The sequence below is a fragment of the Rhinatrema bivittatum genome, chromosome 1 (assembly GCF_901001135.1).
Source record: "Rhinatrema bivittatum chromosome 1, aRhiBiv1.1, whole genome shotgun sequence".
Taxonomy (NCBI): domain Eukaryota; kingdom Metazoa; phylum Chordata; class Amphibia; order Gymnophiona; family Rhinatrematidae; genus Rhinatrema; species Rhinatrema bivittatum.
In genome coordinates this window covers 257,693,703-257,721,293 of record NC_042615.1, presented here as the reverse complement: position 1 = coordinate 257,721,293, position 27,591 = coordinate 257,693,703, and the positions used below count along the sequence as shown (strand labels likewise).

Genomic DNA, 27,591 nt, shown 5'->3' with positions numbered 1-27,591 from the left:
TCTAGTGAAGCTACAACAGGACAAGGGGTCCATGATACTCATAGCCCCGTATTGGCCTCGACAAGTATGGTTTCCCACACTTCTAGACCTCTCGATCAGAGAACCAATTCGCCTGGGTGTAGCTCCCACACTCATAACTCCAGGGTCAGTTGCGCCATCCTAACCTTCAATCCCTATCCCTGACAGCGTGGATGTTGAAAGCTTGATCTTACAAACACTCAATCTTTCAACCAATGTAGCTCAAGTGCTTATAGCTTCACGTAAACCTTCCACACGGAAGAATTATTCTTCGAAATGGAAATGGTTTACTTTGTGGTGCATGCAAAAGAGCATTGACCCTTTCTCCTGCCCCACAACTTCTCTACTAGACTATTTATGCCATCTTTCAGACTCTGGTCTCCAGAATTCATCTGTCAGAGTACACCTAAGTGCAATCTGAGCTTACCATAACAGGATGGGAGATGCACCAATATCCATACAACCTCTTGTCAGTAGATTTATGAGAGGTTTAACTCATCATAAACCACCAATTCGGCCCCCATTCACAGAATGGGACCTTAATCTGGTCTTAACAAGGCTCATGCATTCTCCTTTTGAACCCAGGACTTCCTGTGATCCTAAATGTCTCACATGGAAGACCATCTTTCTTACAGCCATTACATCAGTTAAAAGGGTTAGTGAGTTACAAGCACTTGTCACGTACTCACCCTATACAAAATTCCTACATGACAGAGTGGTTCTCCGTACACGTCCAAAATTCCTCCCTAAGGTAGTTACGGAATTCCACTTGAACCAATCCATAGTTTTGCCCACATTCTTTCCAAGGCCTCATTCTCACCAAGGAGAATGGGCCTTACATACCTTGGACTGTAAACGTGCGCTAGCATATTACTTAGACCGCACTGCAGTCCACAGGAAATCCACTCAACTTTTTTTTTTTTTTTTTTGATCCAAACAAACCGGGTAAAGCAGTGGGCAAACATACTCTCTCCAACTGGCTAGCAGATTGTATACAGTTTTGCTATGAAAAAGCAGGCCTTCCTCTCCAAGTGCGAGTAAAGGCGCAATCAGTAAGATCACACTATCGTTTAGTGCCAAACTTTCTCTTCTCCCCCCTCTCTCTCTCCATTTCTCTCTCCCCGCACACACATATGCATGCACACAGTCTTTTATTACTCACCTTTCAATCCTTAACCCCCCTCCCCCCTCAGTCACTTAACCATCCTTCCCTTTGTCATTCACCCTCTCACTTCCTTGTCTACTGTCACTTATCCTCCCCCTCAGTCCTCCTCCCTTCCATTTTTACCCCATTTCTTCTTTCTCATCCTCTCCTCCCATTCTTCCCTTCTTTCTGTTGCTTACATCCCTCACCCCCTTTCCTTATCTTGCTTGTACGCTTTCCCTTCCTTTTACAGTCCATCATATGACTCATCTCTCTTCCCCAAGTCATCATTGTCTTCCTGCTGGCTGGATGCCAGAAGCCCATTGACAGGTCAACTTTGAGCCTACCACCATGTGAAACCTCTTCTCGTGGCAGGGCTGGGAACCCTGCCAGCAAGTCACTACACAATGCTATGGCAAAGGGCCTCTTCTTGCTGGTGGGTGGGAAACCTTCCAATGCATTAAATGGTGTCAACATTCTGACCTGCCTGCCCATGTGCCTGATACCACTCAAGTCGCAATTTCACGTGTTTCAGCACCCTCATAAAGTGTGACAGGCCACACATAATCTAACTTTTACAAGTGATAGGCAGTCCAGAAGAAAGGTAGTGATGGGCCAGATTTGGCCTGTGGGCCATAATTTGCTCATTTCTGCTTTAAATGATGTATAGTGGCCCAAATTTCTGATTAGGAAGAGTAAGTGCATGTCTAATGATACCGTAGTGAAAGGGATTGCCTGCTTATGTCTCCCAGTGGCCTGACTTCTGATGCAACACTCAGCCTGAGATGCAGTGATCTGTTGTATTTAATCCTCTACTTTACTTTAAAGGTGGAATTGCTCTCAAGCTAGAAGTATTCAGAGTGGTTTAAAATGAAAAATTCATTGGCCTGCGACGAGGGGGTAGGATCAATGGGATGCTGCTTTTTAGGCTAAGGGTACTTGGGAGAGAAGGCCATCAGGATGAAGGAGCAAATGCCCCATCTTTGGAAGAGTGTCTCTGTTTACAGCTTTTTCATTGATAGAAATAGTATTCTCTGAAATATTTTGGTAGATGCTTTCAAATGTGCTTCATACTGAATTTAACTTTATTTTTATTGGCAGAATTTTAATAAGATATTTAATCTACAGATTTTGGGATTCTATTTATATTCTGTTTATATAAAATATCACATAAATGGCCCGATCAAAATTAATTTGACCAATTTCAGATTTTTTTTTTTTTTTTTAAGCACGTCGAACTTACACTGGAAGATTTTAGAGAAATTAATTCTAGGAAAAAAAACTTCTGATCATTAAAAATAAAAAAACCCAAAACTTTTCATATGGACTGTTTCATCTCCAGATATTTTTGATTAATATCTATCAGTTTCAGTATAATTTTTCTAGTTTTCTTTCTAATATCTCCTCTTTAAGGATGTGAACAATCTAGGACAAGATCTAAAATATTCTTAAAATCTTATTGTTTGTAGAGTTTCTTTTTTGAACTCTGACTCTGAGAATGACAAATCTATTTCTCCAAGTAAAGATTTGTCTCATCCTGTTAATAGGGTGCTTTCTAGCTGCTATTTTAGTTATCCCTATGCGTAAAACAGTCCATACATTACAATTAAATAGACTGTTATATTTTGATTGCTTGAGTCATTGTTTTGTAACCATTACAATAATTTACTGTGACTTTTCATATTTTTTAGCTGCAGTCGCCTTCGACAAATTCAAGGCATCCTGACACAGAGCAGCAAATGCAGACCAGATGGAATCCTTTGTATTCTAGGTTAGTTTGTGTGCATGAGCTTTCAAAGAATGCATTTGTAAAATGAAGGGCTGTAAAATTAACTTTGAAATTGAGTGCTATTGTTGTGTACCTGAGATTTGTATAACTGTGTCATGGCATTTCTGCAGTCATGGCATTTCTGCAGCAAGCCACATTGGGGTGGGAGAGGGATCATACCTCACTTCTTGTGTGGTAAGACACACTTTTTATTCTGGTGCCTCATTATATCCAGTGCTTTCATAACTTATTGTGCCCCTAGTTTTGGCTTATTGCTTACTTGTTCTTTTTTGTGCTAAGTATACATTTTATATGCATAACCATATAACTTTTTTTCCAGAAGTTAAATGTAAAGGGCTATTTGTACTCTACCATTTATAGTAGACGCTGTTGTCTATAAATTTCATATTTTTAAAAAGTAAAGATTGTAGGACATTGTATAAGGACATTGTATGGATGAATTTTCAATCTTTTGAACTGAAAATAACATTACACATGTTGAAATGAATTGTTTTTATAGTGAATATTTAAAGATTGAAATGTTTTGAGCTAATTTAGGTCATAATTGTAGACCTTATGATCCTAGCTTGCCAGAACTCATTGTCATAAGTTAGTAAACACAGAGAAAATAGTTAATAGACTTGAATATTAATAGTGCATTCAAAAAAAAAATTGTGCCAAAATTTTAAGAAAATATAAAGTCAAGAGGTTTTACTAAGTTTAATTTAGTGGTCTTAAGAGACTTGGCTCTGCTTGTATTGATGGAGGAAAATTAGCCAAGACACATTTGTGACCTCATCTGATGGCATTGAACAGACCCATCTTTCTAGCTTAGTAAAATTTTACTACTGAGCATGCATGGGAGTTTCTGCATGCATGCTGCCCCAAATACATACAGTACCTGAATGTAATCCACTTTGAAGTGCTGAAAAAAGTGCAAAAAGCGGAATATAAATCTAAATAAATAAAAAAATGAGCCCTTCAATCTTTTTTTATCCAATCTTTTGCATGGACATGTACACTCTCTGTCTTTAGCTGTCAGAAGTACCTGGGACCCGATCATGATTCTGCTAATTGTCATCACTCTGGGTGGATGTCACCTACATCCCACCGGATACGGGCATGGAAGATAGAGCTCCACAGATTTGTTAAAAGATGGAACTGTTCTTCTTTGAATGGGGCCCTCTCTGTCTCCCTCCATGCTGAGCAAAGACTACTCTGGCAGAGCTTCCCTGCCTCAGGCACCGGACTCTGGATCCGCTGTAGCTCTGGGGGTACGCAAGGCACAGAAGCTGGCAAGCTCCACGGCAAGCTCCCAAGCTTCATCCACCACCTTAGGGCTCATGGGCACCAAAAAAAAGGTTCTGTATTGATAATTTACTGTGTTCCTTCAGCTGCTCTGCACACCGTTGAGTGTATTGGGCCAAAAAAAAAAATACTATTCAGCCCAATTGGTACCGACAGTGCAGAAATCATGGTAACTGGCATCTTGCCAGCTCTTGGAACCATTGTCATGCCAGCCCTTGACACTGTCAATGCACTTGGCTCTATTGGTCCATGTCTCCTGAGCAGCTGATGTCTTTGATGCCAGTGGTGCCTCTGGCTCTAATTGGCCCTGCTGGGGATTCTTCATAGGTATTCTCCTCGGTTTTGGTTCCTTTATCACAGTCTCTTCTCCTGTTTCTATGTTCCATATCCTTCAGAGCTCCATCAGCATTGTCTGCCCGGGTCCCTCCCTCTGCGTCTGTAAGCACCAGAAACCATCTGATCCAGGGGTGGGCAAGTCCGGTCCTCGAGGGCTGCAAACCAGTCGGGTTTTCAGGATACCCCTAATGAATATGCATGAAATAGATTTGCATACAAATGAGGCAGTGTGTATGCAGGTCTCTCTCATGCATATTCATTAAGGATATCCTGAAAACCCGACTGGTTTGCAGTCCTCGAGGACCGGAATTGCCCACCCCTGATCTGATCCATCATGTTTTTGGTCTTCATGCATCCCTTATGCAGGTTATTTATTTATTTATTTGCTTTTTTATACCGACATTCAATTCAAAATATCACACCGGTTTACATTGAAACAAATTGTCAACAAATATTATTGGAGACCTGATACAGTATAACAGTTGAAAAACAGCTTGTGGAATAAGGGGGGGGAAAAAAAAAAAGTTGCACGCACAGAGCCGGGCGCATATCTGCGTGCACATCTCAGGCGCACTGGAGCGCACAAGAGCTTATGCGTTCACAGACATGGTACCTCCAGAAACAGGAATAAAAGCTCAAGGCCTCTGCCCTGCATGCCACATCAGAGCCGCACAGAGTGAGGAGGCAGACGCCCTGTGCGCACACTGTGAGGAGGCCCTGGGAGATCCAGGTCAGGGCCAGTCCCACCCAGGGCCCAGTGCTAGCTCCTCAGGGGATACCCCGGACCTAGCAGGCCCCAGTGGGTCCCCCCACAGACGGGGACCCCCAGAGAACCTGTGCCCCTCAACTTAGACTCAGCTTCGATATCTTGGGTGGAGTTATTCAAGGGGATTCACGCCTTTGTCAAGATGCAAACTGCACCTCTGGCTGATCAGCCACATGCTCCACCGGAGGACCCTCGAGGCCTAGGACAGGCTCCCACCACCCAGAAGCCCCGCCTACGGGGACATGGACTTCTCCGAAGAGTAACTTGAGCCCCTGGAGGAGGGGGAACCTCCCTCGGGGACAGAGCCACACCGAACCATGAGACGCTTCTTCACAAAGGACGAGCTCCCGGACCTCGTATCCCAATATCTAATGGATCTTGCTATCCCGGGCCAAGGCACCTCGGGGGAACCTAGAATGAACCCCCTGCTGGAGGGCCTTCTCGAGACGTCTCGTCGTTTTCCTCTTACAGGCGGCACAACAGCTAATTGACCTGGAATGGAATGCCCCGGAGTCCACATTCAAAGGGGGACAAGCCTTGTCAGCCATGTACCCCCCTGGACCCAGCGACCAAGGAGCTTCTGTCATGCCCTAGAGTGGACGCCATTGTCTGCGCGGTCGCCAAGCACACTACCATCCCAGTGGAAGGAGGAGCGGCGCTCAAGGATGCACATGACCAGCGCCTGGAAGCCATCCTAAAACAGTCATTTGAAGTTGCAGCCATATCACTGCAGATTGCGGCCTGCTGCATTGTGGTGACACATGCCTGCCTATCACAAGCCAGGAACAACACTCCGGGAGAAGACATGGAACCAGCAGTATCATTCCTCACTGACGCTGCCTCTGATCTAGTGCGCACAGCAGCCAGAGGAGTGTCGTCCGCAGTGGCGGCCAGGAGACAATTCTGGCTTCGAAGTTGGTCGGCTGACGCCTCTTCCAAGACGCGCCTCACGAGGATGCCCTTCAAAGGATCCCTCCTGTTCGGCAGCGAACTAGAGAAACTGGCCAACAAATGGGGATATTCCCCATTACCACGCCTGCCGGAAGACAAGAAGAGAAACCAGCGTCCCTTCCACAGGTCCGCCAGGGGCAGAAGCTCGCAGCGCTTCAACCCTTACAAGAGCAACTATCAAAACCCCGCCCTACAAGCAGGAACCAGTCCTTTCGGACCAAGCACAACAAGAGAGGAGCCAGCTCGGGGACAGGCCCCAGCCGCGCCCCACAATGAGAATCAGCCGACCCATCCAAGGGAAGAAGCCATAGGGGGCAGACTAGCCCTATTCTACCGCAGATGGTTCGAGATAACTTAGGACAAGTGGGTCCCACCCATCATCCGGGAGGGGTACTACCTGGATTTCCTACGAACCCCTCCGGACAGGTTCGTGGAATCCCCCTGCCACGACCTCCTCAAGAGGGCGGCAGAGGAAGCTACTCTATCCAGACTTCTGGCTCTCGAGGCCATAACCCCAATGCCTACACAGGAAATGAATACTGGACATTACTCCATCTACTTCATCATACCCAAGAAAGAAGGTACATTCAGACCTATCCTAGACCTCAAGTCTGTCAACCGCCACCGAAGGATGCCCCGCTTCCGCATGGAAACCCTATGATCAGTCATACGCGCAATACAACCATGAGAGTTCCTCACATCCCTGGATCTTTCAGAGGCATACTTACACATCCCAATTCATCAGGAGCACCAGCACTACCTACGCTTCAAGGTCCTGGATAGTCACTATCAGTTCCGGGCACTACCCTTCGGGTTAGCCACAGCACCCTGGACGTTCACCAGGGGGTAATGGTAGTGGGGGGTGGCGGTGGCAACACTGAGGAAGGAAGGAATCCTTGTTCACCCTTACCTAGACGACTGGATGATCAGGGCAAAGTCACCTGAGGAAAGCCACCAAGCGACCAGCAGAGTGATAGCACTACTGGAAAGCCTAGGATGGGTGGTCAACACAAACAAAAGCCCCCTACAGCCCTCACAGTCGCTGGAATACCTAGGAGTCCGATTCTACAGCAAGGAAGACAAGGTCAGCTTGACCCCCACAAGGAGATCAAAACTGCGGAACCGGCTGCAGATCTTGCTGAGCTTTCCTCGTCCCATAGCATGGGATTACCTGCAAGTCCTCGGGTTGATGGCATCCACACTGGAAGTGGTGCCATGAGCGTGAGCCCATATGAGGCCCCTACAACGCTCACTTCTATCGGGGTGGAGCCCACTGCGAAGATTTAACCGCCCAAGGACGGTGGAACGCAGAAGAGGTGGGATGGAACATCAACCACCTAGAAGCGCGGGCAGTCAGACTAGCCTGCCTGCGGTTCGCCCACAGACTCCGAGACAAAGCGGTCAGGGTGATGTCGGACAACGCCACGACTGTGGCCTATATCAACCGACAGGGCGGGACCATAAGCAAACAGGTGACCCTAGAAATAGACCTCCTGATGGCATGGGCGGAAACAAACCTCCAGGAGATCTCCGCCGTCCACATCGCCGGGAAAGACAACATCACAGCAGACTTCCTCAGCAGGGAAAGTCTAAACCCAGGATGATAGTGAATCGATGGGGGACCCCAGACATGGACCTCCTAGCAAACAGATCAAACGCTCAAGTACCCAGATACTTCAGCCGCAGGCGAGATCCATAGTCCCAGAGGATCGATGCCCTGGTACAGACCTGGCCACCGGGGACCATGCTATATGCCTTCCCGCCATGACCCTTGCTGGGAGCAATCATACAAAGATAAAGCGACACAGGGATCTAGTTCTTCTGGTGGCTCCAGATTGGCCAAGAAGACCCTGGTACGCAGACATGAGAAGACTATTGGCAGGGAATCCACTACCCCTGCCCCCACACAGAGACCTACTACAACAAGGTCCGATCCTTTACGAGGACCCAGCTCAATTATCTCTTAAGGTCTGGCCATTGAGAGGGCCCACCTGAGAGAGCGGATACTCGGGGGCGGTAATAGATACTCTCCTCCGAGCACGCAAATTCTCCACATCTCTAACTTGCATAAGGATCTGGAGAGTTTTTGAGGCCTGGTGCGAAGACCACAATGTCAAGCCACGCTCCTCCAATGTCCCATGATCCTGCAATTCTTACAGAATGGACTACAGAAGGGTCTGTCCCTCAACTCCATTAACGTACAAGTGGCAGCATTGTCATGCTATGGCTTCGCGAGCGAGAGCAACAGCATAGCCTCGCACCCAGATGTATCACGCTTCCTGAAAGGAGTCAAACACATTCGCCCACCATTAAAGTGGCCAGTGCCTCTATGGAACCTCAACCTCATCCTGGAGTTCCTAGCGGGATCCGCCTTCAGACCCCGCCAAGGCCTGTCCTTCCATCTGTTAACCTTTAAGACTGTGTTCTTGCTGGCCGTGTGTTCGGGCCGCCGCATCTCGGAACTACAAGCACTGTCCTGCCTTGAGCCGTTCTTCAGACTCACCCCGGGGTCCAGCTATGCATGGTGCCCTCATTCTTTCCCAAAGTGGACTCACACTTCCATCTTAACCAAACCGTCTCACTACCAATGATGGATGGCTTGAATTCGGAAGAAGCCCGTAGTCTACGCCACCTCAACATCGGCAGACTCCTATCCAGATACCTGGAAATGGCGGAACCAGTACGAAAGACGGACCACCTTTTCGTCCTTCACAGCGGAAAGAGGCAAGGAGAAGCGGCCTCACGGGCAACCATTGCCTGCTGGATCAAAGAAGTCAACAAGGCGGCCTACGTAGAAGCTGGAAAATCCCCACCTTTACAGGTCAAGGCCCATTCTATCAGAGCCCAGGCGGTATCCTGGGCAGAAACTAGAATGTTGTCACCTGCCGAGATGTGCAGGGCGGCAACGTGGTCCTCCATCCATACCTTCTCCAGATTCTACCGTCTGGATGTGCAGGCTCAGGAGGACACGGCATTTGCAAGGGCAATTCTAAGTGGACCAAGGGCAGCCTCCCACCCGGTTTGGGAGTAGCTTTTATATATCCCATTGGTCCTGAGTCCATCTGCTACATGCAAGGAAATGGAGAAATTACTTACCTGATAATTTCGTTTTCCTTAGTGTAGACAGATGGACTCAGCATCCCACCCTTGGCTGCTGTTATACATGGTTTTTTGTCAATGAATCAAGGGTAAGCCATGTTTTCATCTACCTAGGACATCCACCCTGCCGGGTGTCGACGCTTTACGGTTGAGTACACTGGCGGTCTCCAGCTATAGTCAACCAACCAGTTCAAGTTAATCATGTTTTAAACATTCTAACAAGTTAGGAAGTTATTTAAGTTAATCGTATTATTAAGTTAATCAGTCAGTCACACATATATATCCACAATGCTTTTCGAGGAGAATACTGAAGAGCTGCACTTCCTGCAGGGGTATATGTACTAGGAGCTGACGTCAGATTGAAATCTGATCCGTCTCCAACTGCTAACAGGAGTAAACTATACCCATTGGTCCTGAGTCCATCTGTCTACACTAAGGAAAACAAAATTATCAGGTAAGTAATTTCTCCATTGGTGTAGTCCAACTGCTCCCACCAGTCAGTAGTGGAGGACTTGGCTTTGAAGCAGACTAAGACCAGTGTAGATTTTCCAGTGCACAACTTCAGAAACAAATTCTTCCAGAACTCGATTCTAAATGACCATATTGCAGCCTACCACTTTTATATAATGCAATACATATATGACTGCATTGATAAGCTGAAGTCCCATGTACATTCCCTAGACAGGGAACTAGAGTGATATCGCCAGGCTCTCCTCAACAATGAAGCGTGCAAGTGGCATCTTATTTGTTAGGTGTACGAATCCTTTGACATGATGGCAAGTTCCTTAGTAGCATCCATTGGGTGCATGGTTGAGAGCCAGCAGTCTTGAGATGATGTTCATGAGAACAAGAACTCTCATGATTTTAAAGACCTATGTCCTGGGGTCAGTCTCTTTGGGGACAATGTTAAGAGAAACCATTGCTCGGATTAAGGAGCAACATTCGGCCATCGACTTTCCATCTCCAGGCAGCTTTACTTCACTTTTAAGCAGTATTTTTTTCAGATACACCCCTTCCACCAATATCAGAGATACCATGCTATACATGCGCTGCTGTAATGGCAACTTCTGGCTTGAGGACATCCATATGAGATGTAAGCCTAAAATGCTGCAACAGTCACAGGCCCAGGCCCAAACTGGGACCTAATTTTTTTATAAACCTTGTTTTTCAGGACCAGACTTCTTTAATCAGGGGAAGGATCCAGCTGTTGTTCAATGAGTGGAGGAAGATCACCAAGAACTGAGTGCTCAAGATTGTGGAGTCTGGTTACTGTTACTGGTTCTCCTGGTCTGCAGCATGTCCCATAATATAGCCTTCAATCTAAATCCATCTCACCAACCCAACTGTCTGTTTTTGTGGTCTCTGAAATAGATGCTTGGAGCAGACAGTTGTAGAGAAAAGCATTTCTATTTAAATATTGTAAAACTATATAAGATCTTATGGAGAGAGAGCGAGACTGGCAGTGTTATGCAAAGCACCTGCATAAAACCTCCTCTCTCTCGTGATTTCAATGATAGCAAGATTTTATAAAATTTTTCTTTTCTACATTTCCACCCCCTAAACTGTTACATGATTGTCAAAATTTCTATGATTGGCTTTCTGCTGTAAACAATCTGAATGGCCATATGTAGATTTGTTCTCGTTTCACATGTAAACTCATAATCGCTTTCAGGCCGATACAGTAAGGAGATGTAGGAAGAGCTGCGTTAATGCCGGGCGCACCCGCGGTTGCCACACGCACAGTCCAGCTCACCTACCGCTCGATACTGTATGTAAATAGCTTGCAAATGCAAGCTGCGTCTAAGAAGCGTTAGGCCCGCGCAACCCATTTTACTGTATAGAGCGCTATATAGTATCCTGGGTGCGCTGGCCTAACGCTTCACGGACACGCTGGTATATGTGAAATACAGGTACCAGGAAGTGGACGGTTCTCCTACGCTCGAGATTGCCAGTCCTCTCTCCCCTCCTCCTGAAGCAAGCAACGAAAGTGAGAAAAATTGAAAAAACGAAAGAAAAAAAAAGCGAAAAAAAAAAAAGTTGCAAGGGGGAGAGAGGACGGGCATTCCTACGCTCGGGATTGCCAGTCCTCTCTCCCCTCCTCCCGAAGCAAGGCTGCTTTTCGCGCCTTGCCGCGGGTGGAAGGGGTTACCCGGTGATTTAAAGAGGCGGTAAGAGTAGGTTAAAGGGGATGTATACCATCCTGTCCAGGTGATTTACTACTCTTCAGTTTATCAATCAGGTCTACCACATCTTCTAGGTTCAGTCCATCTGAATCATTACCCATGAAAACCTTCTCCAGTACGGGTACCTCCCCAACATCTTCTTCAGTAAACACCGAAGAAAAGAAATCATTTAATCTTTCCGCGATGGCCTTATCTTCTCTAAGTGCCCCTTTAACCCCTCGATCATCTAACGGTCCAACTGACTCCCTCAGAGGCTTTATGCTTCAGATATATTTTAAAAAGTTTTTACTGTGAGTTTTTGCCTCTATGGCCAACTTCTTTTCAAATTCTCTCTTAGCTTGTCTTAGATTTAACTTGCCAATGTTTAATCATTATTCTATTTTCTTCTGTTGGATCCTTTTTTCCAATTTTTGAATGAAGATCTTTTGGTTAAAATAGCTTCTTTCACCTCCCCTTTTAACCATGCCGGTAATCGTTTTGCCTTCTTTCCACCTTTCTTAATGCGTGGAATACATCTAGATTGTGTTTCTAGGATGGTATTTTTTAACAATGACCACATCTCTTGTACACTTTTTACTTTTGTAGCTGCTCCTTTCAGTTTTTTTCTAACTATTTTTCTCATTTTATCAAAGTTTCCCTTTTGAAAGTTTAGCATGAGAGCCGTGGATTTGCTTACTGTCTCCCTTCCAGTCATTAAATCAAATTTGATCATATTATAATCACTATTACTATAATCACGGAAAGGGTGGCATCCACCACCCTTTCCGTGAAGTATTTCTTCACGGAAAGGGTGGTGGATGCCTGGAATGCCCTTCCGGAGGAAGTGGTGAAGTCTAAAACTGTGAAGGACTTCAAAGGGGCGTGGGATAAACACTGTGGATCCATCAAGTCTAGTGGGCATAAATAGAGAGGAGGCAGCAAACACTGCACGGAGTGGCAGTAGCCACTGAGGCATTCACGGAGCGGGATGCCAGTGGCCAGTGGTTGGTGTTCCACCTTTACGGAGCGGAAGGATGGAGGGCTGCCATCTCAAAAAATAAAAAAACAAACAAACAAGCAAACAAAACAAGGGTGGGTAAGGGGCAGGGGTGTGGCCTGCTGGTTGCGGCGGTTGCTACCCCTGATTGAGCTGGATGTTCACTAGGATGGCGCTGCTCTCTGCATTGGTGGAGGGGTGGAAGGGAATTGGGGCCGGAGGGTGCTGGAAGCCAATAGAGACGGGTGGAGAAAAAGGGGGGGGGGGGGGGAAATGGATAAACTGCGTAGCTTGCTGGGCAGACTGGATGGGCCGTTGGTCTTCTTCTGCAGTCACTTCTATGTTTCTATTGCCAAGCGGCCCCACCACCATTACCTCTCACCAAATACTGTTCTCCACTGAGAATTAGATCTAAAATTGCTCCTTCTCTCGTCCGGTTCCTGAACCAATTGCTCCATAAAGCTATCATTTATTCCATCCTGGGACTTTATCTCTGTAGCGTGTCCCGATGATAGATTTACCCAGTCAATATTGGGGTAATTGAAGTCTCCCATTATTACCGCACTACCAAATTGGTTAGCTTCCCTAATTTCTTTTAGCATTTCACTGTCAGTCTCACCATCTTGCCCAGGTGGACGGTAGTATACTCTTATCACTATAGTCTTCCCCGACACACAAGGGATTTCTAGCCATAAAGATTCAATTGAGCATTTAGTCTCGTGCAGGATGTTTATCCTGTTGGACTCTATGCCATCCCGGACATAAAGCGCCACACCACCTCCTGGGTGCTCCTCTCTGTCATTGCGATATAATTTGTACCCTGGTATAGCACTGTCCCATTGGTTATCCTCCTTCCACCATGTCTCTGAGATGCCAGTTAAGTCTGTCATCATTCACTGCTATACATTCTAATTCTTCCATCTTACTTCTTAGACTTCTGGCATTAGCATACAAACATTTCAAAGTTTGTGTTTTGTATTTTCATTCTGCTTTTTAATTGATAGGGATAAGTTAGAATTTTTTTAGCTCAGGTGAGTTTTTAGTTACAGGCACTTGGACTACTTTTCTTATTATTGGAACCTCACTGTCGGGATGCCCTAATTCTAATGCATCATTAGTATCTTTTGAAGATACCTCTCTCCGAGCCATGCGCTGCTGAGTGACTGTCAGCTTTCCCCTTTGTTCTAGTTTAAAGCTGCTCTATCTCTTTTTTAAAGGTTAGTGCCAGCAGTCTGGTTCCACCCTGGTTAAGGTGGAGCCCATCCCTTCTTTTTGATAATACATCATTTTCTATTTAGCCTGCAGCATCAGTTTGTTTAGCAGAAGCAAAGCACAAAACTGAAGTGTAAATATTATACAACACGTATCAATTATAAAGATCTTATGATCAAAAGTAAAAAAAACTTAGATCAAGAATACTGACTTTTTGTGTGATATGTCAAAAAATGTTTCACTGTCTTTTTACTGCTCTTTTTTACAAGTTATGCCTATGATAGGGCATATGAGCACCACAACATCTGTCAGTGGGTAATAGAGCCTATCCCTCCCAAGAAGTCAGGGGTATTGAGACCCACCCTGGGTTTATTAAGATTGAACAGAAGGGTGGTGCAGGATAAGTTTAGTCTCTTTTGGAAACAGGATGCTGGGCTTGATGGACCCTTGGTCTGACCCAGCATGGCAATTTCTTATGTTCTTAAGAATGATCTCCACACCATCCTACCCTTCATCCAAGCTGGAGACTGGATGTGTACTCTGGATCTGAAGGCTACATATGCTCACATCCCCATCCATCCCTCTCAGTGGAAATACCTCAGATTCATAGTAGAGAAGTCATACTACCAAATCAGTCTGCCCTTTTGGCCTCTTGGTGGCCCTGAGGGTCTTCACAAAACGATTGATGGTAGTGGCAGTGTATTTTAGTTGCTGAAGGATATGCATTTTCCCTTAGCTGAACAACTGGCTAGTGATGGTAAATTATCAAGCAGATATGTTAGACTCCTTAAGGAAGACAGCTCAACTCCTTCACTCCCTAGGAGTCGTAGTCAACTATGCCAAATTCACCCTAATCTCTGTCCAGAGAATTAGGTTCATTGGAGCTTGGATAGACTCGCTAGAGGAGAAAGCGTTATCCTAGGACAAGCAGGATGGTAGTCCTCACATGTGGTGACATCATCAGATGGAGCCCGGCATGGAAAACATTTGTCAAAGTTTCTAGAAACTTTGGCAGACTGAGCATGCCCAGCCTGCTGATATCAAAGTGTACACGCGAGGGTCCCCCTTCAGTCTCTCTTCTTTTCTGCGGTGCAGTGGCCTCGCGGTTGTGGAGCTCCAAAACCTTGCAGCATTGTTTTGGGTTTTTTTTCTGTGTTGGGTTCCCCTTCGCATTCAGTTCCTGGTAGGTACCCTTGGCTTTTGCCTCCGCAATTCGTGGTCTATTCCAGACTCCCATTTCTGAGTCCCCGTCTGTTATTGACCGCCTGCCGGCCTCTTTTTCAATGGCTTCGGGTTTTCGACAGTGGCCACAGTGCCCGCAAACCATGTCCATCACGGGATCTGCATGAGGTATGCATCCTCTCCCTGGGGGCCTTGCCCGTGCGACCAAATGACTCCCAAAAGGCATCGTGCTCACCTGGACAAAATGGAGAAACATTTTGGCCCTCCAAAACAGTCCACTTCGGTGTTGGTATCCTTCTTGCCCTCGTATTGCGGAGAACTATCCCAGTCTCTCCCCCGGTGGTCCTGCTCTCCAGTACCCCTAAGGATCATGGAGAGGGAGATCGATCCTCGGTGGCCTCTCCCCTCCCCCTAACCTCGGGGTTGTCATAGTCCTCTGCGCCACGGTAAGACCGGGCCGAGCACCAGAAACCCAGGAAGCATCGACACCTGTCACTGTCCCGACATGGTTCTGGTTCTGGAGTAGCATTAGCGTTCGAGCCGCCACCGAAGCAGCACTGGTCACCGGAGGCCCCATCCTCCAGTGCCCCTGGTAGCCCATGGCGTTCCCCACTGGCAATGGTGCTGGACACGGGACCCTCGTGGTTCCTCAGAGGGTGTGCTGGTGACACCTCGACCCCCTCCATCAGTCCTCACCACACAGGATTTCCAGGAGGAGTTGGACCGCAGGGTGCAATCAGCGATGCTCAAAGTGCTTCAAAGCATTGAGCTGCCGGTGCCACCGGCCCTCATACCGGTGTCCGAGCTTCCGCCTTCCATGCTTTCGCCCCTGCTAGAGTATCTGCATGTGCTTCTTGGCGTCCTACTGAAGCAAACTGTGCCCGAGAGGCCCCTGATGCCTCCTCACCCACCGATGCACTCCACCGGAGCGATCCTGATTCTCGGGTCCTCCGAGGAGGATGAGGCCACAGGGACCGGGGTGCCCATGCCTGCTGTGCCTCCATGGTCCTCCATGCCTTTTGGGGCCCAGGCCTAGTGCCCTTTCTGGTCCCTGCCCTCAGCATCCAGACCCTAGTGAGGAGGAGGGCCCCTATGACCTGTGGGGTGATGACGCCTCGGAAGCATTGTCAGAGTTCTCAGACAACCCCCCTCTCGGCACCTTCCCCCTCCGGAGGAATGGCGTTGCCCCCCCCCCCCCCCCCCCCCCCCCCCGAGGACCTATCTTTTGCCAGCTTCATGAGGGCAATGGCAGAGGCCATTCCCTTCCAACTCCTGTCGGAGGAGGGCTCTCATCATATGATGCTGGAGGTCCTCCAGTTCATAGATGCTCCCAAAGAGGTTGTGGCAGTGCCAGTCCATGACATCTTTAAAGAGCTCCTCCGCATGTGGGAACACGTGGTGTCGGTGGCCCCTCTGAACAGGAAAACTGATGCGACTTACCTGGTTCAACAAGCAGTGGGCTTTGAACGGCAGCTCTTACCCCACAAATCTGAGGTGGTGGGGTCCGCACTCAAAAAGGCCAGATGTTCCAGGACACATGCTTCTGCCCTCCCCCGGGGCATGAATACCAGGAGCTCGATGGCATTGGGAGAAAGATGTTTCAGGGGTGATGCTGGTGGCCCGTGTTGCGGCTTACCAGCTGTACATAACACAGTATGACCAACTTAACCTCCCCCAGCAACAGCAGGATTCCCTGATGGCTGTTGCTGCACTGGGCCTGGATGGAAGCAGGTAGACACGAGGTCAGGTTGACCTAAGACGTCTTTGAGACCGCAGCCCGCCTAGCCACTGGGGGCATTGGTGCCAGGCAGCTGGCTTTGCTCAGAGCCTCTGACCTCCGCCCGGAGGTGCAGGACAGACTTGCGGACCTCCCCTGCACATGAGAGAACCTGTTTGGGGACAAGGTGAAAGAGGTCATGGCGCAACTTAAGATTCAGCACGATACTCTCTGCCAGCTCCTCTGAAGGCTCTGCCACCGCCAGAATGTCTTTCAGGCTGGGCCCTCGCAAGCCCTTCTACCATCAGAGGAAATATTTCCCTCCAGCTGCCCGCACTTGGCCACCTTGGCCCAGTCCCAGAGGCCAAGGCTGACAGCAGCGTGTACCGAGGCCCCAACCTGCCCCCCAGCAGGCCCTGTCCACCAGTTTTTGACTGGCGGTGAGGGGGCATGAGTCAAACGCCGGTTCCCATGGCATCCGATCCTCCAGTCGGTGGCAGGCTCCTCTGCTTCACCTGCCGCTGGGAAGCGATCACTTCGGACTGTTGGGTCCTCTCTATTGTCCACCAGGGCTACCGCTTAAAATTCAGCAGGCTCCCAGAGAACGCTCCCCCATGTCCATCATGGGATTCATCTGCCCATCAGGTCGTCCTCCAATCAGAACTTTCTACCCTTCTAGCGGTGGACGCGGTAGAACCGGTTCCCTGCAAACAGTGGGGGCATGGCTTCTACTCAAGGTATTTCCTCATTCCGAAGAGGAATGGTGCCCCATTCTCATCATCAGGGCGTTGAACCATTTTTTCTTGTAAGAGAAAAATTTAAGATGGTCTCTCTGGGCACGCTTATTCCGCTCCTCCAAAGAGGAGATTGGTTCCCTCAACCTGAAGGAGGCTTATGCACATATTGCAATTGTCCCCAGCCACAGGAAGTACCTATGCTTTCTGGTGGGGACAGCACATTTTCAATACAAAGTGCTGCCCTTTGGGTTGGCATCAGTTCCATATGTCTTCACAAAATGCTTGGTGGTGGTGGCTGCCTACCTCGGGCATCGCTTGGTCCACATCTTTCCATACCTGGACGAATAGCTGATCTGGAGCGATTCACATTCCAGGACCATGAATACTCTAGCCTTGACGGTCACCACCTTACAGACTCTGGAATTTGTTATAAACTTCCCCAAGTCACACCTCAATCCATCTCCACAGCTGGACTTCATCGGTGCCAGGTTGGATACAGCATAAGTGAAGGCTTTTCTGCCCAGGGATTGAGCGGTTACCCTCTCTTTGCTGGCTACCCTCATTCGCAACATAGCGAGGGTATTTATTTATTTATTTAGCATTTTTATATACCAATTTTCCAGTAACAGAATTACTAATCAAGTCGGTTTACGTTTTAACAATAACCTTGACAAAAAGTTGTCTTACAGTAAACAGGATGATAGAACTTGGATACAAATACCAGCTTGTCTGTTGCTCCGCCTGCTGGGCCATTTGGTGGCCTCGGTCCACATGACCCCCTTGGCCCACCTCCGTGTGAGGGACCCGCAGTCGGCCATGCTGTGTCAATGGTGCCAGGCATCCCAGGTTTTGGAAGCACTAGTGAAGGTCACAGACCCTCTCCGTCTCTCCCTAGGTTCATTGAATGCTATTAGCAGATATCACCATTATGTAGAAGAGATACTGATTTCCATACATCCTTCAGTTGCAAAATTATTGTGGGGTTTGCTTCTTTTGAAGCCTCTCATCAAACCACCTGCTATATCATAAAGTCTGAATGTGGTTTAAACTCAGTCAGTGAAAGCCCCTTCAAGTTTCTGGTCTCTTGTGAGTTCAAAACTTAACTTGGAAGGTTATATTTTGCTATTACTTCTTCTTATAAGATCGGTGAAATCCAGGCCCCTAGCAACTTATTCCCCTTATACTAAACTTCATTATAAACAGCGTGGAGTTGCGGATGCATCCTAAGTTTCTGTGTAAAATCCTATTAGATTTCCATCTTAATCAGTTAATTGTTCTTCCAGCATTTTTCTCAAGGCCACATGCCCACAAAGGGCAATGAGTCCATAATGCTTTGGATTGTAAGTGAACACTCACCTTTGGTATGAACCGAAGTAAAATTTAAGCATCAAGAAAACATGAGTAAAGCTCTCTGCATTGGAGTACTAGCTAATGCTTTGATTAACATGGAATGTGCAAAGAGGAGCACTACTTTGTGCACACAGTTTTACCCGCATTGATACTCAGTCTTTGTTCTCTAAAACTCCATGTTAAATATTAAGTAACATTTTTTCATTCACTAAGCAGTCTGAATTAATCATGATCTGTGGATGACATCCAGTGGCACTGAACCAACTCATCTGCTCTATTTAATAGTTTTGAGCTCTACTGAGCATGTGTGGGATTTGCCTCAAGAGCTCCTCAATCTTTTTTTTTTTTTTTTTTTTTTTTTTTTTGTCTGAGCGCAGCACGGATGTGTACTCTCTCTCCAGATATTATTTTTTTCAGAATCCTTTAAAATGTTTGTTTTTTTTTTTCCTTATTTTCTTCAGTTTTCTTATCTTTTACTTGCCTTGCTGCACTGCAGCACTCTCAGCAGCTTTTTTCAGTGCTGCAAAAAACAAAACAACTTTTGCCTCTTCAAAATGGCTGACTAACTCCATCCATGATAAGCTGAAGACCCTCACGGTATGTTATACCTGCTTTGCTCCAGCTATTTCTGTGGACAAGTGTCTCGCTTTTTCAACACTCCAGAGCGCAACACATGAAATCTGATGAAAATTCGTAAGTCTCTCAGAAGCAGTAGCAGCTTCTCTTCCTGCAGTGCAGCATCGTCTGCCTTTCTGGGAAATGAGCTGAGCAGGGGTTCCTCCAGAACTTCCCAAAGGCCTAAATCAAAGCCATGGGGTGAGTATTAAAATTGCCCTGCATTGAGCAAATCTAAATCAAATTGGCGCCATTAATGCAAGGCGCCTTGGCATGCTCGGCGCACTGATGGACGTGTTCGGTGACACATGGCGCACAGTTGGACGCAATGCATTTGGCAACATATGGTGCACAATACATGCATTAATAGGTGAGACAAGGAACATAGAGTTGTTCATTGCACAGGGAGCACTGGGAATAGCTGTATGCAGGCCACTATATAAGCCAGCTGTTGAATGGCTTATCTTACCTAAATCTTCTAACTACCACAGCCTTTATCCTTTCCAGGTTGATAGTGGACTGCTTCTGATTAGGGACTTAAGCTCCAGTATGCTTTATACTGTCACTTGCCTTAAAAAAAAAAAAAAGAGGAACCTTCTATTGAGATGCAGGACCTATCCTTATCCTCAGAGATGTTCCTTCACCTACACCAGGGCAGAGACAGTCGCTCAACCAGACTGCAGGTTCAGTGAGAAATGTATTTGCCTCATTTAAAGAGACAGAAAAAATGTTCTAGCCACTCCTTCAGCATTGCTGCAACAATCCCTCAGACTGGAGTCCCAATATCACCCATTAGGTGAACACATCCTCAGAACCTTTGATATGGGGTTCCTGATCTTCTCACTCATTGCCAGCAGAGCCTAGCTGTTTTACCTTCTTCATCTTTGGGGTTCTGGGTTAGTTAAACATCACTTTCAGGAGAAGATCTTACAGATAGAGCATCTAACCCATTTCTGTATATGCCTGACATCGCACCGGAATACCTGTGTATCAGACAAGTGTAAAGGCCATTAGCTGGAGTTCTTCCTCTATGCAATTCACACATGTACATACATACACACAAATAGCAATTTAGAATTTTTTGCTATGATGGATAATATATAATGAGACTAAAATAATATGTAATTGTGGTAAGAGTAATGTATAATGAGAATAAAAGATAATACAACTATAACAAAAATAAGATACAAGAGAGTATGTGTGTCTGTATATTTGTATGTGTATATATATATATATATATATATATATATATATATTTGTGTGTGTGTGTATGTATCTATCTATCCCAGGACAAGCAGGATGCTAGTCCTCGCATGTGAGTGACATCATTTCTAGAAACTTTTGACTGGCCCTGTGAGGCCACTGAGCATGCCCAGCATACCATGATATTCTCTGCCACAGGGGTCTCTCTTCAGTCTCGTATGTAGCAATAAGCTTTACCAGAAAATAAAATAATAAAACGTATCTGACCCAACTCTGCAGGGTGGCGGGTGGGTTTCGTGAGGACCACATCCTGCTATCCTGGCATAACACCTATTACAAGGTAAGCAATTTTGCTTTATCCCAGGACAAGCAGGATGCTACTCCTCACATATGGGTGAATAGCAAGCTAGAGGCCGAGTCATTTATGTAGCAATAAGCATTTTGTAGTGAAGCAACACTGAAGAATTGTTGGTAAAAATGAGTCAGCCGAAGATCACAGCAGGTTGGATGTAGAAGTAGTTGGGATTATGCTGGAAACAAGTTCTTCAGTAAAAGCTTTAGCAAAAAATAAAATATAAATATATATAAATAATATAAGCTTTAGCAAAAAATGGATGATGAAAGCAATCCTTAATCCTGGAAGGATGGGGAAATTCCTCAAGGGTTTGAGCCATATAGAACAATGTTACATTTCTTTCATAGAAATGAGTTACCGGCTCTGATACCCCAGACATAGAAGATGTTGGGGGCGCCGGGAGTGGCAGACCTGGAGGAGCTGAGGCAGACAGAGTTATATAGATGAGACCTTCAGGGACATAGTAGCCAAGTCCTAACTTCAGGCTGGCAGCCCTGTTGCTGCCTTGGAGGAAGAAGGTCTTATGATTGGAGAGCATCAACCTGGTGTAGCAGGAAAGGATCCTGTAGCAAGGACCTGCTTTCCAGGTGATGCACTATCCTTTCGTACCGAGGATATCTCCCCAAGGCCTACTGCCCAGGAGGGAAGGGTTAGGTCGGCCGTTATCATAGGTGATTCCATTATTAGAAATGTAGACAGCTGGGTGGCTGGTGGGCGTGAGGATCGCCTGGTAACATGCCTACCTGGTGCGAAGGTGGCGGACCTCACGCGTCACCTAGATAGGATTTTAGACAGTGCTGGGGAGGAGCCGGCTGTCGTGGTACATGTATGCACCAACGATATAGGAAAATGTGGGAGGGAGGTGTTCTGGAAGCCAAATTTAGACTCTTAGGTAGAAAACTTAAATCCAGAACCTCAAGGGTAGCATTCTCTGACATGCTCCCTGTTCACGCGCAGGTCACCAGAGGCAGGCAGAGCTCTGGAGTCTCAATGTGTGGATGAGACAATGGTGCAAGGAAGAGGGATTCAGTTTTGTTAGGAACTGGGGAACCTTTTGGGTAAGGGGGAGTTTCTTCCGAAGGGATGGGCTCCACCTTAACCAGGGTGGAACCAGACTGCTGGCACTAACCTTTTAAAAAGGAGATAGAGAAGCTTTTAAACTGAAATAGAAGTAGAATCCATCCTGAAGAAAATCAAACCAGCAGTACACCCATCTGATATCATGCCCACAAAAACCCTCCTCACCATCCCTAGTACAATTGCCAAACCTATCACCCTTATCAATAGATCTATATCACTTGGTTCTGTCCCAAACCAACTAAATCAAGCCATTATAAAACCCATTCTAAAAAAAACCCCTCCCTTGATCCTGCTGATCCTTCCAACTTTCGCCCCATTTCCAACCTCCCATTCCTATCCAAAATCTTGATTTTTTTTCTATCACCAACTTACAGATTATCTTAATGAGAAACACATCCTCTTCCCTTCCCTATATGTTTTCCGTAAACACCATAGTACTGAAACCCTCCTCATCTCCCTGGCCACCACATATTAAAAGCCCTAGAGAATGGTCAGTCCTACATCCTTGCTCTACTTGATATATCTTCCGCCTTTGACACACTGTCAATCACAATCTATCAATCGCCTCCATGAAATTGGCATCACAGGCTCCGCCCTAAGCTGGTTTCAATCTTTCCTCAGCAATTGACAATACAGAGTAAAAATCGGGAACAACAAATTTAATTCATATAACTTGGCACAAGGTGTCCCACAGGGCTCCTCTCTCTCTTCCACCCTATTCAACATATATCTTCTTTCCCTATGCCATCTCTTGTCTGGCCTCGGTCTTCCGCACTTCATATATGCTGACGACATTCAGATTCTCATACCAATCACTGACACACTGCCTAATGCCATCAAGACCTGGGAATCAGCCCTCCCCGCTATCAACTCTCTGCTCACCGACAACTTCCTCGCCCTTAACACTGCAAAAACCGAGCTACTAGCCATCTCTCCCAACACTATCACCTTCAGTCCACCCTCAATCAACTCCCCCCACACCTCCCAACACCTTTGCCTTTCATGTTAGCAGCCTCTGCATCATCTTAGACAATCAGTTTAATCTAAAAAAATTCATCAGTAGTACACTAAAAGATGGCTTCTTCAAGCTACATACATTAAAAAAACTCAAACCCCTATTACACCTTTGATATTCGCACCATATTACAAGCCATCATTTTGTCTAAAATTGATTACTGCAATGCTGTTCTCCTAGTTCTCCCAAAAAGCACGATCCACCCCTTTAAAGATACTCCAAAATGCTGCTGCCCGAATCCTCACGAATGTACACAAAAATGACCATATCACCCCTGTACTCAAACACTTACACTGGTGACTCGTAACATCCCGGTTACAATATAAAACACTCAATATAATTCATAAATCTCTCCACAACAATGACATGCAATGGTTCAAGGTACACCTCTACTTCCACGACACTGGCAGACCCACTAGAAAACACACGGCTACCTTACACACACTCTCTCACGAATTGTTGAAACTGAAGTCCACCTCTAATCGTTCACTCTCCACTGCTGGCCCTTCCCTATGGAATAACATGCCTCACACTCTGTGACAGGAACCATGTTATAAGAAATTTAAACAGAACCTCAAAACATGGCTCTTCAAGCAGGCCTTCACCTGAGCCATCCTTCATTACACCCTCTCCCCCCATCGCCTGTCCTTAGTTTCCAATATTCTCGCCAATTACATGTCACTTTCTCAGCTACGGTATGTATTTATTTATTTTGATAATCTACACCACTGAGTAAATATGCTATGCACAGCTATTAATTCCTTTGACTACCATGTTATATGTACATTTATGTATATAGTTTTGTCATATATTGATGACTTTCCTAAACATAGTTCTACATAGTAATTATTAGGGATGTGAATCGTTTTTTGACGATTTAAAACAATCGTCAGATATATTTTAAATCGTTAAGAGTCGCGATACAATAGAAATTCCCCCGATTTATCGTGAAAAATCGGGGGAGGGCGGGGAAAACCAGCACACCAAAAAACCCCCTAAACCCACCCCGACCCTATAAAACGAATCCCTTACCTTCCCCCACCCTCCCAAACTCCCCCCAAAACTTTTTACGAGTACCTGGTGGTCCAGTGGGGGCGCGGGGACCAATCTCCCGCTCTCGGTCCATCGGCGCCATTTTGGCTGCCACTCAAAAATGGCGCCGATGGCCCGATTAAAAAAACAAAAACCCACCCGACCCTTTAAAAACGACCCCTTAGCTTCCCCCACCCTCCCGATTTCCCCCCCCCCCCCCCCAAAACATACCTGGTGGTCTAGTGGTGGTCCCGGGAGCCATCTCCCGTTCTCAGGCCGTCGGCTGCCACTCATAAAGATGGCGCCGATGGCCCTTTGCCCTTACCATATGACAGGGTATCCGTGCCATTGGCCGGCCCCTGTCACATGGTAGCACTGGCTGGCCGGCGCCGTATTTAAATTTGGCCGCCGCCATCTTTAAAGATGGCACCGGCCATCCAGTGCTCCTACCATATGACAGGAGCCGGCCAATGGCACGGATACCCTGTCATATGGTAAGGGCAAAGGGCCATCGGCGCCATCTTTGAGTGGCAGCCGACGGCCTGAGAACGGGAGATGGCTCCCGGGACCACCACTAGACCACCAGGTATATTTTGGGGGGCTCGGGAGGGTGGGGGAAGCTAAGGAGTCATTTTTAAAGGGTCGGGTGAGGTTTTTTTTTATCGGGCCATCGGCGCCATTTTTGAGTGGCAGCCAAAATAAAGCCGATGACCCGAGAGCGGGAGATCGGTCCCCGCGCCCCCACTGGACCACCAGGCAATCGTAAAAAGTTTTGGGGGGGTTCGGGAGGGTGGGGGAAGGTAAGGGGTTAATTTTAAAGGGTTGGGCCTCACTACAAAAAAAATAACGATGTGAATCGGAACCAATTCCGATTCACATCACCCACGATCAGATTATTTTCCCCCCTCTAGCCGAACCCGATCGTTAAGATGATCGGGCACACGATTCACATCTCTAGTAATTATTCCGCTCGCACCTATTAGTTACATTAACCACCAAGTATTATTTACTTCGCCTGTATCTGAATTGTTGTTCACTAAGTTATATGTAAAGCCTGTTGCTGAATTGCTGTTCATTATAAACCGATTAGATGTTCCAAACAATTAGCGGTATATAAAAACACTAAATAAATAAATAAATAAACTAGAACAAAGGGGAAAGCAGACAGTCGCTCAGCAGCACATGATTCGGAGAGAGGTATCTTCAAACGATACTAATGATGCATTAGAATTAGGGCATCCCGACAGTGAGGTTCCAATAATTAGAAAAATAGTCCAAGTGCCTGTAACTAAAAACTCACCTGAGCTAAAAAATTCTAACTTATCCCTATCAATTTAAAAAGCAGAATGAAAATACAAACAAAAAAACAAACTTTGAAATGTTTGTATGCTAATGCCAGAAGTCTAAGAAGTAAGATGGGAGAATTAGAATGTATAGCAGTGAATGATGACATAGACTTAATTGGCATCTCAGAGACATGGTGGAAAGAGGACAACCAATGGGACAGTGCTATAACGGGGTTCAAATTATATCGCAATGACAGAGAGGAACACCTGGGAGGTGGTGTGGCGCTTTATGTCCGGGATGGCATAGAGTCCAACAGGATAAACATCCTGCATGAGACTAAATACAAAATTGAATCTTTATGGGTAGAAATCCCTTGTGTGTCGGGGAAGACTATAGTGATAGTATACTACCGTCCACCTGGTCAAGATGGCAAGACTGACAGTGAAATGCTAAAAGAAATTAGGGAAGCTAACCAAATTGGTAGTGCGGTAATAATGGGAGACTTCAATTACCCCAATATTGACTGGGTAAATGTATCATCGGGACACGCTCAGAGATAAAGTTCCTGAATGGAATAAATGATAGCTTTATGGAGCAATTGGTTCAGGAACAGACGAGAGAGGGAGCAATTTTAGATCTAATTCTCAGTGGAGCACAAGATTTGGTGAGAGATATAACAGTGGTGGGGCCGCTTGGCAATAGTGATCATAATATGATCAAATTTGAATTAACAACTGGAATGGGGACAGTAAGCAAATCCACGGCTCTCGTGCTAAACTTTCAAAAGGGAAACTTTGATAAAATTAGAAAAATAGTTAGAAATAAACTGAAAGGAGCAGCTACAAAAGTAAAAAGTGTGCAAGAGGCGTGGTCATTGTTGGGGGGGGAACCCCCCCCCCCCCAAAAAAAAAACCCATCCTAGAAGCACAATCCAGATGTATTCCACACATTAAGAAAGGTGGAAAGCAGGCAAAATGATTACCGGCATGGTTTAAAGGGGAGGTGAAAGAAGCTATTTTAGCCAAAAGATCTTCATTCAAAAATTGGAAGAAAGATCCAACAGAGGAAAATAGGAAAATGCATAAATGTTGGCAAGCTAAATGTAAGACATTGATAAGACAGGCTAAGAGAGAATTTGAAAAGAAGTTGGCCATAGAGGCAAAAACTCACAGTAAAAACTTTAAAAAATATATCCGAAGCAGAAAGCCTGTGAGGGAGTCAGTTGGACCGTTAGATGATCGAGGGGTTAAAGGGGCACTTAGAGAAGATAAGGCCATCGCGGAAAGGTTAAATAATTTCTTTTCTTAGGTGTTTACTGAAGAAGATGTTGGGGAGGTACTCGTACTGGAGAAGGTTGTCATGGGTAATGATTCAGATGGACTGAATCAAATCACGGTGAACCTAGAAAAGATGTGGTAGACTTGATTGATAAACTGAAGAGTAGTAAATCACCTGGACCGGATGGTATACACCCCAGAGTTCTGAAGGAACTAAAAAATGAAATTTCAGACCTATTAATAAAAATCTGTAACCTATCATTAAAATCATCCATTGTAACTGAAGACTGGAGGATAGCTAATGTAACCCCCATGTTTAAAAAGGGCTCCAGGGGCGATCCGGGAAACTACAGATCGGTTAGCCTGACTTCAGTGCCAGGAAAAATAGTGGAAAGTGTTCTAAACATTAAAATCACAGAACATATAGAAAGACATGGTTTAATGGAACAAAGTCAGCATGGCTTTATCCAGGGCAAGTCTTGCCTCACAAATCTGCTTCACTTTTTTGAAGGAGTTAATAAACATGTGGATAAAGGTGAAACCGGTAGATGTAGTATATTTGGATTTTCAGAAAGTATTTGACAAAGTTCCTCATGAGAGGCATCTAGGAAAAGTAGAAAGTCATGGGATAGGTGGCGATGTCCTTTCGTGGATTACAAACTGGCTAAAAGACAGGAAACAGAGAGTAGGATTAAATGGACAATTTTCTCAGTGGAAGGGAGTGGGCAGTGGAGTGCTTCAGGGATCTGTACTAGGACCCTTATTTTTCAATATATTTATAAATGATCTGGAAAGAAATACGACGAGTGAGGTAATCAAATTTGCAGATATAAAATTGTTCAGAGTAGTTAAATCACAAGCAGATTGTGATAAATTGCAGGAAGACCTTGTGAGGCTGGAAAATTGGGCATCTAAATGGCAGATGAAATTTAATGTGGACAAGTGCAAGGTGATGCATATAGGGAAAAATAACCCATGCT

General features: G+C 46.0%; 1 protein-coding gene across 1 annotated transcript in view; it reads left to right on the top strand.

Annotated features, from left to right (window-relative positions):
- The window catches only part of C1H20orf194 (chromosome 1 C20orf194 homolog), a 794,595-nt gene that overhangs the window by 29,228 nt on the left and 737,776 nt on the right, over positions 1-27,591 (top strand). Inside the window, 1 exon segment of the mRNA XM_029594038.1 lies at positions 2,854-2,933. Coding sequence (XP_029449898.1) covers positions 2,854-2,933 — 80 coding nt within the window.